Here is a 20,593-nt window from a genome sequence, read left to right on the forward strand (position 1 = left end):
AAAGTGGGCGTGTTCCTGGTGTTTGTTTCGGTTGAACCGCTGAATCCGCTCGAAGGCCGGCGCCGCTTCTCCGCCTCTCTATTTAAATCCAGGTGTTGGAGGTAACGTTTTGGTGGTGAGGGGGATCTATGTCCATGTCATGGAACCGGTGTCGCGGTGTCAAAGCGGGGTTAACGCTGCCGTAGAAGGCGGCTTGGCGCGGTACGTGGGTTTTGGCGCCTTCCGGGTGGTTGCTCACAACGCGCGGTTGTAAATTGGAATCGGGAGGTTTTATTCTCCCGTCGGACCGTTCGTTTATGTGAGTTATTACGGGATTAAAGCGGTGAAACCTTTTTACTTGACGGTAAAAGCTCAACTCTCTGCCCCGACATCGGTTTTTTGAGCAGCAACCACAGAGGGACAGCACATTACAACAGATGACGTTAATATGTTCACACACATTGTTGTGTAAACAACGTTCTGTGTTTCACTTCCATCCAAGGACAGTTTAATGTTGATTCCAGTAAAACAGTTTAACTTCCACCCATGGACAGTTTTAATGTTGATTCAAGTAAAGCGGTTTAACTTCCATTCGAAGACAGTTTTAATGTCGATTCGAGTAAAGCTCTCTTATTCCTGTGTGTTCAGATTGGATCTGTACAGCTTCATCGGGGTTTGGCAAGGGAAGTTTATTTGAATAGCACATTTCATACGGAAGGCCAATATAAAGTGCTTTACATAAGGCGTAAAATGTGTAATATCAAAACGAATATAAATATAATATAAAAGCATATAAATAAATAGCTTAAACAGATAAAAAAGACAATTGAACCACAGCGATAAAAGGTTAAAGTTTAATCCATGTATATATATAGATGATTGCATTTAAGCAGCAGAACATATATTTTTACCAATGGTAATAATCGTACATTATTCATGACGAACACAAATTGTGCAGATCGGCTGGAAGCAGCTGCGTTGAAAGGAAGTGCTCAACGTTTTGAGTTGTGCACACCTGTACTGTACAGGCGGTGAAGCCGAAGATGGCTCCAGAGTCCCGGGGAGTGGTCCACGCCACCCAGGTCTGGCTCCAGTCTTCCTGGCACGTACAAGTGCCCTTCGACTGGTTGGAGGCCTGCGTGGAGTGGCTGCAGGAGGAGGCCGGCGGAGGAGGCCAACTCTCACAACAGCACATTAACCAACAGGTAAAGTGTATCTGTGGCTTTGTCTCGCTCCCAAATTAATGACTGATAGCCAACCAGACAAAAGGCACTACACCCTGCGAGCGTGTGTGTGTGTGTGTGTGTGTGTGTGTGTGTGTGTGTGTGTGTGTGCGTGTGCGTGTGCGTGTGCGTGTGCGTGCGTGCGTGCGTGCGTGCGTGCGTGCGTGCGTGCGCGCGCAGGGTTCAACACTAACTTTCAAAGCTTTCGTCTCCGTCTTTCTCTTACACCCACATGTGCAGTATATGCACACCACACAGACAATAAGAATCTCAGCAGGCCTACCATTGTTCACAATAGTAAAGTCAAATTTTTATCTTTCCATTTAAAAGTAGCACTCCACCAGATGAGGTCTGAGCCATGCGCATTATTAATTGTCTGTCTACAATGATAAGAATTTGTTCGTGTATTGACGAGAAAAAAGTTTAAAACTACAGACATTTCCTGTAGATTTAAATTTGTATTTGGGTTCGCCGGGAAGGGGCGGGAGCCCTATTGCTATTGTCAATGAAAAACTGATGTGAGAAGTCTATGGATCTCATCGATCCATCGCACTCACAGACAAGATGAATACAATTTGTATTCACGGCAGTTCCGTCATGCCGTCGTCCAAGTTTGATCCAGATCAGTCTGTTATTGTGGAATTATTTAGTAAAAAACTATCTTTTTACCGCCACAACATGCATGCATGTGCAAATGACAGCGGGCACAGGTCACATGATAGCATTGCAGTCTATTGATTGGTCAACAGGCAGGTCCTCACCAAGATGGCGGCACGTGGAGATGGGACTGATGTCAGACCTTTATGGATTTCATAGATCCAACAAACTCACAGACAATCTGAATAAGATGTGTATTCGGGGCAGTTGTGCCATTGTTTGAGTTTCATCCAGATTGGTGATCAACAATTGCAACCTCACCAAGATGGCGCCACGCACAGTACACAAGGTGACAGCATACACAGATCACGTGATAGCACTACAGTCTAGTGACACTCTGATATAGTCGCGATTAGACTTTACTAAAGGAATATAAGATACAAACTCTCAACCATACAAAGTGACAGGTATTATTTAATTACTATTACACTTAAAAAATCTGTTAAACTATTACCAGAAGATAATTGGATTAAATAAAGTGAAGCCTATTAAACATCATAAATATATATGCTCCTGAGGACAACTGACACGCACCAGAGTAAGTTTTACAAAATTCAACCCGATAACATCACTGTCAGACTTCATAGACATTCCAGAGATATCAATGTATACAAACTTCCTGAATTATAATTACTGGTGGTAAAATCAATAAGCAATGACATAATACAAGGAACATGTATTTATTGTGTATATGTTTTAGAGTATTTTCATTATTTTTGTGTTTTTGGTGTAGCCCACTACACACAATTGATTTCATTATATATCATCTACAATTTAAGTCAGTTAAATCACTTACCTTAGTTTATTTATTTAAAGCTTGATAAAATACATTATTTTTGTGAAGGCAGTGTTCTGTTCATTTACAAAGTGCCAGAAAATAATTCTGTTCCCCAATATCCGCCGTTAGTTGCGTCGGAGGAAACCCACCCACAGCCTCAAAACACCGCCCGGTCATAGAATTACACTGTAACCAGGCCGGAACTGAGAGCCAATGGGCACTCGTCCATTGAATTTTAACAAAGGGCAGACTACCCTAGAGCTGGTATATTGCTGTTTTGCTGCCTGCAGCTATGTTTTTAGTTAATTTTGTAATTACATAATAGAGTTTCAGCATCGCTTTCTGCTTGGAGAGCTTTCAACCGAAAAGAGCCTTGTCCGTGTCTTAGTCCTCTTGTAATATCAGAAAATGAGTCCACTAGTTAATCGATTGCGGATGCCGTCGTTCTCTCTCAAATGGATAAAAAAAATGCTTTAATCGGTTGCCGCACTCCCCCCATTCCCTTTTTGCATTTTCGTTGAGATTCATCTGGTTCTTTGTCAGTTTAATCAATTAGCACATTTGTTTGTGATGTTGATGAGTAAGTCGAACTTTTCACCCCACAGTCAAACAACATAATTTCCTTCCTTCCTTCGTAAACACACCAACGCATTTGCAGCGTTCTGGTTCAGACTGTAACAGCAATATTTAAGTATCAATAATGCAATAAATTAATATATTTCTGGGTGAACGTTTTGCTGTTTGCTGTCCTTATTTTTTATGTTAAAAAGTTGTTGCCAAAGGGGGCAACCAGAGGCCACAAAAAGCCAATTGACTCAATCTGGTTGCCAAGGGCAACTGGGCAACCGTTGCTGTTGAGCCCTGCAATTTGTGTGTTCGCGGTCATCACCGTGCGTGCGTGCGTGCGTGCGTGCGTGCATGCATGCGTGCGTGCATGCGCGCAAAGTGCATCTGCACTTGTGAGATGAATAAAAAATTCTTCTTCTTCAAAGACATTCCACCTTTAGAATATTAAGAAAGAAAGAAAGAAAGAAACAGTATATATACTATAGAATATTATAGAATTATAGAATATTATAGAATATTAACAGAATATTATACTCTATTTGTGTGTCCCAACCCCCTCCTCAGCACCATCCCTTTAACACTAACTCTGGAGACTTACTGAGCAAGGAGCAAGTGGCTCCGTCAGCCCCGGAATCCAGGACAATTACGACTCTCAGTGCAGGCTTTTACACAGCGGCATGTCCTGCTGTTCCCCATCGCACCTGGGATTGGTTCTCCCCCACACTCCCTTTCCCTTAAATATATATATATATATATATATATATATATATATATATATATATATATATATATATATATATATATATATATATATATATATATATATATATATATATATATATATGGCACACAGGTACACATGCGTCAATACACTCACTGAGCACTTTATTAGGAACACCGGTACACATACTTATCCATGCAACTATCTAATCAGCCAACCGTGTGGTTGCAGTGCCTAAAATCATGCAGATAAGGGTCAGCAGCTTCAGTTAATGTTCACATCAATCATGAGAGTGGGGAAAAATGTGATCTCAGTGTTGTAGTTAACTGTACAGTGGCATGATTGTTGGTGCCAGACGGGCTGGTTTGAGTATTTCTGTAACTGCTGATCTCCTGGGATTTTCACGCACAAAAGAGTTGACTCAGAGTGGTGCGTAAAACAAAAAACATCCAGTGAGCGGCAGTTCTGGGGACGGAAACGCCATGTTGATAAGAAAGGTCAACAGAGCTGACTGACAAGACTACGGTTACCCAGATAACCACGCTGTACAATTGTGGGGAGCAGAAAAACACCTCAGAATGCACAACACGTTGAACCTTGAGGGGGATGGAATACAACAGCAGAAAGACCACGTCAGGTTCCACTTCTGTCAGCCAAGAACAGAAAGCTCAGGCAGCAGTGGGCACAGGCTCACCTAGACGGTTGAAGACTGGAAAAACGTAGCCTGGTCTGATGTATCTCAATTTCTGCCAAGGCACAGAGATGGTAGGGTCACAATTTGGCACCAGCAGCATGAGTCCATGGACCTAACCTCGTAACCTGCCGTGTGTCAACAGTCCAGGCTGGTGGTGGTGGTGGTGGTGGTGTAACGGTGTGAGAGATTTTTTTCTTGGCACACCTTGGTCTCGTGATAACAATCAATCATCGCTTGAATGCCACAGCCTATTTGAGTGTTGTTGCTACCATGTGCATCCCCTTCACGGCCACAATGTACCCATCCTCTAATGGCTGCTTCCAGCATGATAACACACCGTGTCACAAAGCAAAAGTCGTCTCTAATTGGTTTTATAAACATGATGAGGAGTTCAGTGTTCTTCAGTGGCCTTCCCCGTCACTGAATCTGAATCCCAACAGAACAGCTTTGGGATGTGATCGAACGGGGGTTTTGCAGCATAATAGAGATTAATACATTTTTTTACCACAAGGGGAAAAATGTGGATATTATTAATGTGTGTTGTTTATTAATCCATTTATTGATTGACCCCCCCCCCCCCCTCACATATTAGCCCCCAACTCCCTGTATGGCAGCTTCACTTCACCCCACTATTTTATTTTCTATGTGCGTAGTGTGTATTGTGATATTGTGAAAAGTATACAAAAGAGAGAGTAGACTGGAAAAAATAAATAATCTAATGTTAATTTAACCAAATGGTTGTTGTCTCACCAAAAATACTTACATTAACTTTCCAATAACTGTTAAGCAAAGGCTATGCAAGGGTTGAATCTCTTTTTCGTTGTTGCTCTGTCCAAGGCTATTAGCAAGGCATAACAGGCCATTTTTGCAAGCTTTACAGGTTTATGTTCCACCGTACTTTAATTTTAAATCCTCTTTAACCTAATGGACTGCAAGGCTTATAATGGGTTTCCATGGGAGCAGGCATCATGGGAAGGAGCTTATTTGTATAACAAAGAAGATAATACAACCAGAATGCCAAAGTGAATAGAGAAAGAATTGGAAGTTAGGTCCTAAAACATATTGGGACACTCAGTGAGTGTAGGGAATACTGGGACAGGGAATGCTCAATGAATGTGCCAAAGCTGTTCCTGTCATTCAGTCATTCTATTGGTTTTATACCCTTGCAATGCTGTTCAGATTTTAGAAGATTGTTTCATTTGTTGGACCTTGAATTGTCATTCATATCATTTAAGTCTATCTAAGTTTTGTTAGAAAACCCATGGACTCTTCAGCATTTTACTGAGATATGTAAATACACTGCACTAAGTGGAGTATATAAACCCAACCTTCCATCCTTCCAGGTGTTGGACCAGTGGCTGCAGACAGATCTGAGAGTCCTGGGCCACCCTGTGCTCCCCGATGGCCTCTCCCAGGCCCAAAAGACTGAGCTCAGTGGCACTTTCATTGTTCAGGCAAGTCTCATATTGTCTGGATGGCTAAATATTTTTTGCATGCTTTAATATGTCTTAATCCGCATTTGGATATAGTGGCGACTATTTTATTTGTCAGCAAAGGTAATGAACCATTATGCAACAACAGTGCAATAAATAAACTGTGGTACATTTAGAAAGCTAAGACTGCAATGCGCAAAATTTGACTAGTAATAGCACCTTAAGTGAGAAAAACATGCACAAATAGGGCTTTTTGTTAATCCTCAGATCTAGTTTCGCCGTGTTTTCAAACAATACTGTGTCACAATGAAATATGCATTGGAAACACTTTATAAACAAAGATGGCTGCCACTCTCTCCTAGGTTGATTCGTTACTGGACATCAGCCAGCCAGCGTATGGTCAGTTGCAAAAATGGAGGGGCAAGGACTGTTCCAATGAGGAGGTGTCTGCCGTAACACAGACAACCCAGAAACCATGGGAGGCCAAGCCGACACGGATGCTGCTGCTGCAGGTCAGAGGAAACTCCCCTCAACATGTCCGCCCGGATCCTACAGAAATGAACGACTTGAAGGCTTCATTGTAGCCTTTAGAAACAGAATACAGAACCTTCAGACCCTTGTATTTTTACTGTATTGTCGTTACCTAACTGTATTTGCTTCCTTTGCTGTTGAACTAACTTGGGATTGTTTTGCCTTCTTTCCAACTTTACAGTTCGAAATAAGACCGCATGATTATGAAACAGACTTCATGATTGTGGATATCATTTATCCATAATCATGCATAGTCAATAGATTGATGTCCTATCTAATATCATGACAATGAATTAATACTTGCTTTTGTTCCAGATTATTATTTCATATTTCATTGCACTTCCAGATTATATGACATCACATATAATTGTGTTGTGTGCAACATATAAATCATAAATTACAGAATGTTCCCATAGCGGGATTAAATCCAGAATAACTTAAGTTAATTTATTGTGTCTTCCTAGTCAGGCTTTTGTAGTCAGATGTGTCTCAAACAGTCAGAGCTGTCATATGGATTGAAGGAGGACTTGTCAGAGAGCAAATTTATGGAATATGGAGTGCACATCATGCTATACCATTTTCCCTTGTTATACAAGAGGAGCACTTTTGTTGCTTAGAAACGTCTCAGCTCCTATTCTTGGCCTTTTCTTTTTGTGTTACAGTGCTTTTTGAGTTAGTTAGATTACCACACAAATGGTGCACTGCACATCCTCAACTCAGTTTTCAAATAAGTACATAGAGAATATGTAATAGTATATTGTTGGGTAGGGATGGTGTGGCTGTATGCCTTGGGAAGGGACGGGGAAGGGACACAGTCGGGCTGTCCGAAGATGCCCTGGAGCCAGCGGGTCAACGGGCCACCCCAGCACCAGCTCTCTCCCGACTGGCAGCAGCAGCGCCCAGGGTTTTGACAGAGGACCAGGGGAGAAGCAGAACCACAGAACCACCGCGGGTAACCGCCTGCAGCGGTTACCCGCACCTCCAGGCAGCCCCCGCAACAGCCAAGCCCAGCTACATCCCCACCAGCCACCACTGCAGCCCAAGGCCCCACGCTCCAGAAGGGAGGAGGGGGTTGTCTGCTTCGTCGCCCTAGGACAGGGTCGCCTATGGACCGTGCTGTTCCGAGGAACCTGGCCTCAGTTTAGTATCGGGTATGTGATGGGGATGGTGTGATTTGAGCAGCCACACCTGTCCCTGTTATCAGTGTGGCTGTAAGCCTGTTGCTAGTTGATTGGTCTAACCAGCAACAGGTAAAACCCCCATCCCCACACACAGGAGAGCAGATCTGCCACATATATATTATTGGAATCCTTGCTCACGCAAAACATAACCCAATTAACAAAAAAAATGTATTGTGATGAATATTGTGATTCAATTTGAACGATTAATGTATAATAGCTCAGCATGGATGAACACAGATTGCAGATTTACAATATGCTTGTACTTGTAAAACCCATGCAGCAATTATTATTTCATCCCAAAAACAGTATTGAACTTGGAAAATCAATATGTTTTAATAAATTAAATGTCATTGAAACCTTTCTAGTTGAACCTGGAAGACCAGTGTCCTCAAGGCAAAATAACTTGATAAAATAAGCATAACCTTCAACTTCATTTCTAACACAACATGCAGAAAGGGTTACAGGAGGTGGCGACATATCAATTTTGTTTTCAGATTTGACACGCTTTCAAAGTTTGGATGTGCACATATGTAAATGTAACAGTTCAAGTAACCTGTGTATTTGTCTGTTGAGCAGGTAACAGATGGAGTCCAAAGCTTGGAGGCGATGGAATACCAGCCCATTGCAGCACTGAACACATCTCTTAGGTGAAATTAATTAGCTATCGGAAAGCTGAATTTCTTTTTTAAGATAGCCTAACTATAAAAGCAAATATCAATGGAAGGGGCATGGAAAAATTTACCAGAATCTCTTGTTCCAATCAATTTATTTTTGCCAGCGTGATTGTGATGTGATTAGAAGGTTTTTGGTCATGCTTAGAGGTATTTCTTATCCCACTTCTAGACCTGGCTTAAAGCTCCAGTTGCAGGGGCAGATGGTCTGCAGGCTCGGGGTGCTTCTGCTGGGGCCACAAAATGTCAAGGTGCTTGGGGGTGAAGTGGAGGATTTGATGGAAAGAAACAAGCAGGTAAACGTCTTTGATTTAATTTCTTAAGGTTTGACGTTTTCTGCTTTTTTTTTCTTTTAATTTTAATTTTTTATTACTTTAAAGGAGCTTTTTTGTTCTATGGCTGTTTAAATTAAAGGGGGGCTGTTATGCAGCTTCTAAACAAGATCATATCTGAGGTCCCCAAAAATGGTTTTGAAGTTATTTTCTGAAAATACCACTCAGATTTTGCTTTCAAACCAATCTAACATGCCTCAAAACCATCCTGTTCAAAAACAGTCTCTTTCTGTGTGTGTAGATTTAAATGTGAATGAGCAGCCAGGCCCCGAGTACTGTGAGCCAATGGGGGTTGAGCACAAGTTCCGGGTTCTGTGAGCCAATGGGGTTTCTCCGGGTTCCGTTGTATTTACTCTGTAAACTCACTTATTTCCCCTTATCAGTCCACTAGAATCTGTTTCTGAAGAAATTTGAGGTAAGAAATAAGCAATCCAGATGCTGAGTCTTCACTCATATTAGCTCTACAAGACGTCATTTAGAAGATTGTTCTGACTTTGGTTGCCGTGCTCCAGGCTCCAGGAGACAAGGACACCACACCAGGACACCACACGTTTTATGTAAACGACGAAAAATAAAATCAAGTCATCGACAATTATAAAACACTATTTTTATTGGTTTGGTTTGGAGAAACGTACAGCAGATTGTGCGCATTCTACAGAAAACCTTTTTTTTAATTATCTTTTAGAAAGAAAGGAAAATACAGAGAATAATTATTTAACTTATAACTTATTTCCCGTGTCTGCAGTTTTGTCATGGACAGTTGGTATTAATTCCTCTTTCTTTTGAAAGATTTGTGCTGGTCTCCGCAGCCAACAGAGCAGTTCCCATGCCTAGCGCTTAGCTACGATTCCAGTGGGCCTGGCAGCGCTCCTGCGGTGGGTGGAGTTAGAGGGGGGGCAGTTCTAATTTTATTGGGGGCCCTGTGACGTAGGAAGGGATAAAAAAATCTGAACGGGGTGTTTCTGGACATGTTTTCTGTAATAGGTAGCTCACAAAAAAACCGACTGAGTTGTCTTATTCACAGTATATGTGTTAGTAGGCCCATCAGAGAGACAAATGTAGGTGCACAAGCACTGGAAAAGTGAATTTTTCACAACAGGTCCCCTTTGAATAATTATATGGATGTATGTGCACAATGTATATAGGCATTGGACACCATCAATCCAATTCCAGGCTAAAATATGATATCTATATGGGATATCTTATTCAAGAGTTCTATATAAAAGTGACTAATTTCAGATTTTTTTGTCACATAGAAGCAAATTAGATGTCATCAGTTGAGAGAGATGGAGTTCATGTCAATAACTGTAGTCTAATGACTCCAAACTGGTGGTCTAGACCAGTGGTTCCCATCTTTTCACAGTCCGGTACCCCTTCACAGCCCCCCCCCCAGCTGCGTTCCCCCTCTCGCACCACAGTCAGCGCACATCAGCGGTCTGCGCATATTATACAGCCTATGTAAGAGAGTGAGTTATCGATAATTTTGCTCTTTATTAGCCATTTCGCTTAATAAACCCAATTTGCGCACCAGCTCACGCATATAGTGAAATTGTAAAGTTTCAGTCTCCGTTCTGCTTCAGTTCATTCAAGCGAGGAAAAACATCTCCCAAATGTTTTGGCAAGTTTGAAAATTGAAATAGACTGGCTCAGAACAGCTCCAGACCAAAGCTCCAATTATTTTCACCACCGTCCCTATAAAACAGTTTTAACCATCCCAAAGTTAACATGGATTGCCCCAAATTTAAAATGTTGTTTCTTCACATTGTGATTGCTCCATAAGCACATTACAATTAGTTTAGTCATCCCTAGAAATTCTTAGCATAAATGGAAGACAATTCAAAGAATTAGGAAACAATTGTATTCTTATATAAATATTTGCTTTAATGCATGCATGTTGACTGATTTATATTTTACAAATATAAATTAAGGCTAGACCAATTGGATGACAATAAAACAATTACTGGAATTCAAATGCATTGATTTTGCTTCAATTTGTTATTGTACTACTTTATAATAAAGTTTATTTGGAGATCATATCAAGGTGTCTGGATATCTATATTGTATACCATGTAAGGCAGCTGTCTCCATGTTAACAGTTTGTGTTAAGACGGGCAAGCCACATGCAGCCGCATGGAACTTTGTGATGCAAGTCTGGCAAAAGACTCTTTTTACTGAGGGAGTCGTCAGGAGTCTCAAAAAAGAGTTGAACCTTTCATCACCAGCGGAACTTGCACACTCTCTACAAACTTCCAGCCGCTGCAATCATAGTGGTCGATGCGCACTGCGCACAATTTGTCATTTGCCAGTTCATGGGAAAATTGTTTTATTTAAAACATTTCCCGGGTCAAAAGTTCATCTTGAGCCCTGGACTGTTTGAAAATGTAAATCACATTTTACCCCAGTTTGGGAATAGCTGGTCTGGACTTTCGTAAAAGTAATGGATTAGATTGGTGCATAGATTCTGCACCTGAAGTGATATCAGAGCATCCCCAATGTGAATATTAATCATTTAACAATTCTATCAATCTTTATGCAGAGTATGTCCAAATCAGGGTTCTTACCAGTTCCTTGAGGTGCTTGAATTTTGTCCTACAACTACTTGAAGTAGTGTGTGTGTGTGTGTGTGTGTGTGTGTGTGTGTGTGTGTGTGTGTGTGTGTGTGTGTGTGTGTGTGTGTGTGTGTGTGTGTGTGTGTGTGTGTGTGTGTGTGTGTGTGTGTGTGTCCCCGATCGGCCACAACATTTAAACTATTGACTGGTGAAGTTAATAACATTGAATGACATTGATCATCTTGTTCCAATGGCACCTGTCAAGGGTTAGGATATATGAGGCAGCAAGTGAACAGTCAGTTCAAGTGTAAGGATCTGAGCGACTTTAATAAGGGCCAAATTGTGATGGCTAGACGACTAGGTCAGAGCATCTGCAAAACGGCATCTATGGGATGTGCTGGAACAACAAGCTCGATCAATGGGGGCCCCACCTCACAACTTCCAGGACTTAAAGGATCTGCTGCTAACGTCTTGGTGCCAGATACCACAGGACACCTTCAGAGGTCTAGTGGAGTCCAGGCCTCCATGGGTCAGAGCTGCTTTGACGGCACGGGGGGGAGCTACACCATATTAGTGGCTATTAGTGGTGGTTTTAATGTTGTGGCTGATCTGTGTATAATAGATATACAGCTACTCCTCACCTAATGACCGAGTTCCGTTCCTAGGACCAGGTCGTTAAGCGATTTGGTCGATAAGCGAGGACCCGTGTTATTTCACGGTAAGGGGCCGTGGCAGTTGCAAACGCCAATGTAGTGAATACTGACAGACTGCGGGAACAACACTGACACTGAGAATGGTGGTGCGCGATGAGATGCTTGACGCTGAGACACCCAGACACAGTGAATGCTGTGGTATTGTACGCAGTGCACAAAACAGACTGGTCAGAGAGCAAGTCCAAACGGTCGTTAAACAAGGAGGTCATTATGTGAGGAGTACCTGTACTAATATAAATAATAGACAATGAGACTACGATTATATTTTAATTAATAAAGACAACATTAAAAATGGATCCTTTTTTTTGTTCTTCGTGAAGTTGGGAAAATGAAAAATAGTGCTTAAAATAGTACTTAAGTCCTTGAATTTAATTTTGTGATGCCGGATTGGACCCTGTCGACTACATCACTCCTTTAATTTAAATACGTTATTTGTTTTTCAATTGTTACTGCATTTGAGGTTGCTAGTTTGGTAGTGATAATGCTCACTGCAAAATGTTATGTAATATTAACGATGGAGATCAATGTGTTTGATTCCAATCAGGGCAGGGTGCTGTGCAGGGCCCTGGGTCTGCCCGAGGAGGAGCACCAGACCGAAGGGGCTCAGCAGGAGGTGAATGAGGGCGACCCGCCAGCACCACAGCAAGGCAAGCACAGTTTTTCCTTGTTTGTGGGATGAAGCCTGTCCTGCACATACAGAGCAGGATGAGGGAAGGTTATAGCGGTGTTGCATAACCAGCAATGTTGAGTTTAAATGCGGTGTCATTGAACGACTCGCCCTGCATCGGATTCAAACAGATCAATCTCTCTTCTCCATGTTGTTTGTGTTAATCATTTCAGAAAGTGTCTCCCAATACAAGCGCCAATTAGCAAGGTGCCAATTACATTCATAACATTCTCTGTGTAAAAATGAATAAGCTGTTGGGACTTGAAGCTCTCGTCTGCACTATCGTCAAGGGATACAAATAATGGGAACAAAATCTACGTGGCAGCCTGTCACTTTGCATCATAACAACAAATGGAGGCAGTGGAATTTCAGGGTGTGGAGTGCAGGTCGCCAAGTTCTCAGAGGGTCGATACAAAGTGTAATGCAATGAAGTGGAATTCTGACTCCCTGCTGCTCAAGGGAAAATGTGTCCAAGAGTTTCAAGAGTTGTCCCTCTTGAAATCATTGAGAGAGGGGTATAATAGTTTCTTGAACTATACTTGGATTATATGGAAACATCGTTGTTACCACACTAAAATGGTCTAACCAACCAAATAAACTAACCAAATGGTTGTCATATACTTTGTCTCTTCTTTCTTTTTATTTTATTTTTTGTTCTCCGTTACTTTGATGCATGTGTGAGGGGGGGGGGGGGGGCGAGAGAGTAGTGGGAGGTGTGCTCTATATTCAAATGTCCAATAACGTTTATATAACACTATCGTACTGAACCTACCTAAACGAGCTTGTCTGTTCGATGATGCTCAGCTTGAGATGGAAAGATAAAGGCTTCCCCAACTTGTTAACACATCTGTCCCAAACCTTTACTAGTAAAAGAAAGAACAACAACTTCATTTAGACACACTTTTCATCCTGTCAGTAGCGAACATAACCAAACAGAATACTAAACACATCAATATATTAATACATTTCCAACAACAGAAGGACTGTTTAATGCTATTATAGGAGTTGTAATGCATTGCCTAACTAGGTTTGAAACGTTGGACGTCTAGCATGCTGACATAATATATCTAATATAGCTATCTAGGATGCCAGTCTTGGCAATGTTGATACAGTTGGCACTGATGTCCTTATCTAAAACAAAAAGAGGCAACAATAGTCACCCACAAATGGCTGTGCTCCATATGCGCATACATTTTTTACCGTTTGGATCGGCTGTTTCATTTATTGTGCGTTCTACACAGAAGTGGTGGTAAATAGTAAATTGCTTGGCGGAAGTAAATGTCGCATAACAGAACTTCTGGGGTCTGAATCACTTTCAATCACCAGGTGACCATGGATTTGAGGACTTTGACATCGATGACGAGGAGTTGTTGGTCAGCCTGGAAGCCCAGGAGGAGTTGGACAGGGCGGAGCATCAACATAGTTTGGACACCGGCTACGGAACATTGACTGAGGATTCCTCCGTGTCCTACAGAGGCTCCTCTGTAAGGAGCCAGGCCTCCACCGCCTCTTCCAGGTACGTCATTCGTGAAGTGATTTACGCTTTATCGAACAATATCCATCCGTGGACAAACATAGTTAAAGGCCTAGCTAGACACTTACAATCCAAGCCTCCCCTTCTCCTTGGTCACTCAAATGTTACAAAAGGATGAGTACTCTCTGAATGATCTGGGACAGTTCTAAATTTGTTTCATACTGTAATCACCTTTTATACTCATACTCGTACATATCTGGTTCTTGGACATTAGTTAAATGCTTGCCAAATTTGAAATCATTTTTGTTTCAAAACGACAACGTTGACTGATCTCTTCCAGGAGGGAATCGTCCTCACAACGCCAAAGTTTGGCACAAGCCAGTGGAAGGAGTTTAGGCCAAGGCAATCACCGGCGCAATGACCAAGATTATTCTGCCCTTGTGAACCCTCCATCGTCCACTCTCTCAAGTCAACACAACGCTACGAGTCACAATGCGGCAGATGAAAATTTCCCAGATGAAGACTTTGATGACCTTGTGCTGGATGAATTAGACGGTGTAGTCCTTCAGGAAAGTTCCATTCAAACAAGAGGACAGCCTGACAGCAGACACGACAACCGACGTCTCGGTCACAATGGAGCGGCCCCGGGGCGGCGAGAGGCGGTGACCTCTGACCCTTCCTTTCACTTGAGGGCATCTATTGAAGCTGTCCATCTCCCCGACGACAGGGATTTCATGGATGACGACCTGGATTTCTGCTTTCCTGAAGAGACAGAGGAAATTGAGAATCGGGGTAAAGACGTGCAAGGCGGATTTAAGGAGCACGACAGAACTCTGGGAACATTCCAAACGTTAAGGGCCAGCACTTCAGATGCATCTGTCCTTCAAGAGGGTATTTCACTGGGAAGCAAAAATGATGCACCTCAAAGCCTTTGTCAGGCCAGAGATGGAAAAAGGAGCGTTCCCAGTAAATCAGAAGCATCGGACTTCAATTATAGATTATCCATTCAGTCATCAGCAAGACCGGCAGATAAGTCTTCTACTAAGACGGCGCCTGTTTCAGAAAGCATACCACAGGCCATTAGTCACGTACCAAGGGCTGCAGAATCTGCCGGATTATCTTTGGAAAAAGAAACGCCGCGTGACGGCACGATCACCGCTCCAAGTCTGACCTCGCCTCCGTTCACCTACCTGTGTCTGCTCCGAGGCAAGACCCCCCGTGGCACAGTGATCCGCATGAAAGCCTTCATTGTGACCCTCCTGGGGAAACTCACCAGCAACACCGGCGCGTGGCGTGTGTTTGCCACCATATCAGATGGCACCGGTTACCTGGACGTGGAGCTGTCAGACCAGGTCCTGAGCGCCATGCTGGGGTTCTCAGTGGCGGAGAAAGGTGCCATGAAGCGCGACCCGAGCCGAAGGGCCGAGCTGAACGCCGGAATGAGGAGGTGTCAGGAGGAGCTGGTGGACATGTGCTGTGTGATGACTGTTTTGGTGGAAGCGCCGCCAAAGAAAGCTGTCGTCCTCAAGGTAGACCCTGTTACCGAGGAAGACCTTCGAGCACTGGAGCACAGAATGAAGAAGAGGAAAAGATGAGAAAACAATTGAATAAATGGTTGCGATGTGAAGGGATAAAATATTTAAAAGGTTAGATATTTCTGTAAAACTGCCAATCAGCAGGGCCCTTATATTTTTCTATACATCTTGACACAACGTTGTGGCAAATACTGGGCTATGGATCTTTCATCAGTAGATCTGAAATAAATACAACATTGTTAATATTACAAATATTCCACTGCTTCGGGCCAAATGGGTGACTTCAATTTCTTCCAGCCTATTTGCCCAACTAGTTTAGTTATTTGTGCAAATAACTTTATTCATACTCACATGTGTTTCCTTTTATATCTGTTCCTCCCAATGTACATTTTATGAATTGATAATAAATATGAATCTTACATGAGATACAGTGTTCTATGTATATGGCTATTATCTGTTCTTGATGAAAACTACTACTAAAAAATAGGTGTTCTTGTAGGATCTAGAAATGCTAAATTCTATGGGGATGTGGAAAATGGTGACCTCCTGATGGGGTGTGGGGGTTAGGGTTAGGGGGTTGAAGGGGTTTGAGATGAGTGAGGGTGAGGAATAAAAATAATTCTCTTGTGGTAATTGGCGGCCTTTGCATTCATTCAATGCAAGCTTTGCTTCTGATGGAAAAATGATTCCATGTCCAAGGGCAGTATTGGTCTTTAAACTTTCCAAGAAAAGCAGGGGAGCGGGATAAAAGAGTCCAGGCGTTTTGATTATTTTCCTTCACTGCGGCCCTCGTCTATCATTTGTGCGCACAGGATTTATTTTTAAACGCAGCGCTACGGGCGGTGTGTACCGCAAACCTGATAACTGTGTTTGAGTGTGTTTTTGTGAGAGAAAAAGCATTTGCTGAATTTTTATGTTTATTAAATGATCAATTATAAAAAACTACTTGAAACAAGTACTTCCTACTGAAAGTATCTTTTCGACTGGTCCTCAGTGAGAACCGTCTTTAACCCTCACTTGCTTTTTGAACACTTCTTCTTAGGTCCTCAGGCCCTTTGTGATGTTTTTTTAGGTTTTTAATTATTAATATTTTGTCTTCTGTTGTTATGGTATCCATTTTTTTGTCTCCTGTCAAGTGTGTATTTAGCTTTTTTTTCCCTCCCTTTATATTGTATGATAGTTCCGCCTGCCACACCCAGTAGCCTTTCCAGGGCCCTCCGACACAGGGACACAGGCAGACGTTGCAAACACACCAGTTAATTCTAGAGTGGCAGGATGTAGCAAGATGGGAACAGATGGACACCTGTCAAGACGGAGGCTCTCCGTGTGTGGGGATGGGTGATTTACCTGTTGCTCGTTGATTTCTCTGACGAGCAACAGGCGTACAGCCACCTCTGATCCCGGGCGAAATTACCTAGGTAACAAGGTGACAAGGTAACAGGTGTTTTGGGTCTGCACAAACCACACCACCCCCAGATCACATACCGCCAACACCAAACTGAGGCCAGGGAGAATCCCTCCCCCCCCCAACCTAGAAGAGAAAAAAAAATGCTTGGTGGGGGGGCCTGGCTGCTGGGTGGTCCCAACAGTGGCTGCTGGACGGGGGAGAAGCTAGCTGCAGGCCCAGGTTGTTGCTGCGGCTGTCTACCCCGGTCCTCCGCTGGGCTTCCTGGGTGCTGCTGCTGCTGCCGGGCGGGAGAGGACTGGCAGCAGCAGGACCGGTCCTCACTTGCCGGTGGCCCTTCTGTGTCCCATCCCCGTGCCGGAGTTCTGCAGTTCTGCCTGCCACAGTGAGAAGGTGTGTAGAAAAAATATATAAATAAAATAAAAAAATCATGGCCCGAGAAGGAACCACGGGGACACTGTTCACACACATACTGTATGTAAGTGTCTGTGTGTGTGTGTGAGCATACGTGCATACATCGTGGGGCGCGTGCACATGTCTCATTGCTATGCCACTGTGGCATCGCATTCAGATGGCTGCTCTAGGCTCGTTAAGGCCTAATCGGGTTGAACAGTTAAATCAGGACCCTGCCACGCATGCCACTCGCCTGTTATGAGCTAATGAGACTGGATACAACGGAGGGAGGGCCAACGGGCAGGGGGCAAGAAATGGAGATTGGCAACCCACGGGGAGAGAGAAGTTGAGTAAATATAGAGTGATGAAATCACAGAATGGAGTGAGGGGAAGAAATAAGAGGAAGTGGCTCGCCGGCTGTGTTGTATTTCCTTCAGTAACAGGGAAAAGATGCATTTCGGAAAGGAAGAAATCAAGAAACAGGTAGAAATAAACAAGAATGTGATTGGGAAATAAAATATATATATATATATATATATATATATAAACAAATTTTTATTTATTTATTTTTATTTATTTATTTTTTGATTTTGATATAATTCTCATGGCAAGCCCAAGGATGTGTCAAACTAAAAACCAAAAATCAATGGCAGGGCTTGTCATCATTCACAGACGTGTCATTTAATCTGAATTACTTTCTAGTGCACAAGTTTTGGAAATAGCTTGGATTGAAGCCTACAGTGGTAGAAGGTTAAAGGGACAGTTGAAGGAATCTCCAATTACAAGCTTGTGACCTTCTCCACTTTCCTTGCACAAATGGTATACATGTGCACAGCACTAGAAGCCACGCTGTCCGCGGAATGACTCGAAAATTCACAATTTCGCCATGTCTTTGCCAATGATAATTCATTATCTTTAGAAGAGGCATGCGAAAAACATTGAACCGCACTCGTACAGTTTCTCAATTTTCAGCGTCATTTTGATTTTGTTGTTCTTCCGCCTCTGCATTAGCGCGGAGAGGTAGTTAGGGATACAAAAGGAAGCCTTTTCTGAAAGCAGTGCTGTCCGCGGAATGACTGAAAATTCACAATTTCGCCATGTATTTGCCAAAGATCAATTATTATTTTTAGAACAGGGCATGTGAAAAACGTTGAGCCGCACTCATATAGTTTCTCAATTTTCAGCATAATTTTGATTTTGTTGTTCTTCCGCCTCTGCATTAGCGCGGAGAGGTAGTTAGGGATACAAAAGGAAACCTTTTCATCCCCCCCTGATTTTGGGAGGTACTTTCCCACATTGCAGGTAGCCATTGAGGGAAGGGGGGCGAGACACACACTGGGGGGGGGGGGGGGGAGAGAGTTATTTTTTTTTTTTTTGCTAATTTCTCTAATGCACTTGCCGCAGATGTAGTGTATCTTATTGGCCATCACAAATATGGAGAGAAAAGGTACATGAGCAATCCTAACTAATAACTTCCTGCAGCAGCAGCTCTGTAATTTTCTTTGCCCTATTAGAGCTCTTAATGAAAAATCCACTTAGGCACGGCGACCACTCTGTGAGGCCTCCACCAAGATGAGCAAATGGTTTCTCTCAATTGCGAAAACATACCCGGCTGAGTGCACGCGTGCATGCCAAGGGTTAAGGATGTGAGTCAATAAAAGAATCGAGAATTATCAGCGAAATTGGACAGACAAAAGTATTTTCTCCGCTGGTCAACCGAATGGAGAGGATAACAAACATGTCTGAAAGGACCAGGGGAACTGGAGTTGAAACCGCCATATTATACTTATTTTATTTTATTTTTTTTATCCATCGATGCCACCCCCCCCTCATTTTTTTTTTTTTTCCCTGTCTGATGTTTTCATATTCATTCGATTCGTATTCGTCGTTATTGTGCTTCCGATTGCATGGAAATGCGTCACTGCAACGTCGGGACTCGAACTATGCGACCGGAGAACCACGATTAGAGAAGATCATGTGCTTTGTGTCCTTTTTTTTTTTTTTTTTTTTTCTTTAACGGGTTATGACCCGGACTACATCAGTACAGTATCCACAGTAAATCTTATCTGCTCCGTCTAACTCTCTGGTAATCGAAACAAGATAAGTGTAAAAGGAGAAAAGATTATATATATATATATATATATATGCATAAAAGCCCTTCGATTACCGAGTGATAATTAGTTTTGTCTTGGGCCCTTTCTTAACAACTCCCGCGAGTGGTTAGTTATGGTGATGAAAGGCCCCTATTTCTCGGCGAGGCCGCTCTTCAAAGCGGAGCGAGCGGTGACTGACAGGCCCACAATGCAAGACAGGATTAGAACAACGGTCGTCCCTCTTTCCCCTCATATCCCGCTCTCGCCGTCCACTCCTCCCCCACTCTCTATGACTCTCTCTTTCTTTAATCTCTCCCTCTATTCAACCCCCCATTCGCCAGAAAAAAAAAATCATTACCGCTATTTGAATTTCTGAATATTCTTCAGAAATAAGGGTTGGGGGGGGGAAGAGAGAAAGGAATGGTTCAACAGGCCGGATAAGAATGTGATTTGGCTATGACAAGGAAGAGAGTAGCTTGCCCCCCACTTATCCTTGCCGACAATGAGAGGAGGCAGGCTGACAAGCCGGCCATTAGGAAGGTAATTTGACAAGCAGCCACCTCTTGAACATTTTGGAGTCTCGTTCTGTGCCTCTGGTTAATGATGAGAGAATATGAAGGATGCAAACCGACCGGTAAGGTACAGACAGCCTCGTTCCTGGAAGTCATTGGCAATCAAAGAGTCGTTGACTCCCATCGAGCCAGCTGTTCGTAGCTGTTCGTAGTTTTTTGGTCTTTCGGGCGAGCTTGTAATATTTTTTAGATGAGGCCACCGGCGTCATATATACAATTAGGGTGTTGGGTGATTATTAGCATATGGCTGTTTAATCATGAGGCAGATTACCAAATGAAAGGGCACAGTCAGGAAACCATTAGAGTAAGAATGGCGGAAAGGAAATTAGAATCCTCCGAAGAGAGGAAAAAACAACGACAAAGCACAAGAGAGGGATAATGTACTTTCTTACTCCTAACGTCGGGCCTGTGTACGAGGGCGTATA

General features: G+C 42.8%; 1 protein-coding gene across 1 annotated transcript; it reads left to right on the forward strand.

Annotated features, from left to right (window-relative positions):
* Window positions 1-43: 43 nt before the first annotated feature.
* rmi1 (RMI1, RecQ mediated genome instability 1, homolog) lies at window positions 44-16,129 on the forward strand. The gene is made up of 9 exons (XM_080003679.1): window positions 44-101; window positions 1,008-1,184; window positions 5,963-6,073; window positions 6,415-6,564; window positions 8,341-8,411; window positions 8,608-8,731; window positions 12,574-12,676; window positions 14,023-14,212; window positions 14,511-16,129. The coding sequence occupies exons 2-9, from the start codon at window positions 1,023-1,025 to the stop codon at window positions 15,763-15,765; spliced, it is 2,166 nt and encodes a 721-aa protein (XP_079859805.1). The 5' UTR covers window positions 44-101; window positions 1,008-1,022; the 3' UTR covers window positions 15,766-16,129.
* The last annotated feature ends 4,464 nt before the right edge of the window (window positions 16,130-20,593 follow it).

Source organism: Zeus faber (assembly GCF_960531495.2).
Source record: "Zeus faber genome assembly, chromosome: 7".
NCBI lineage: Eukaryota > Metazoa > Chordata > Actinopteri > Zeiformes > Zeidae > Zeus > Zeus faber.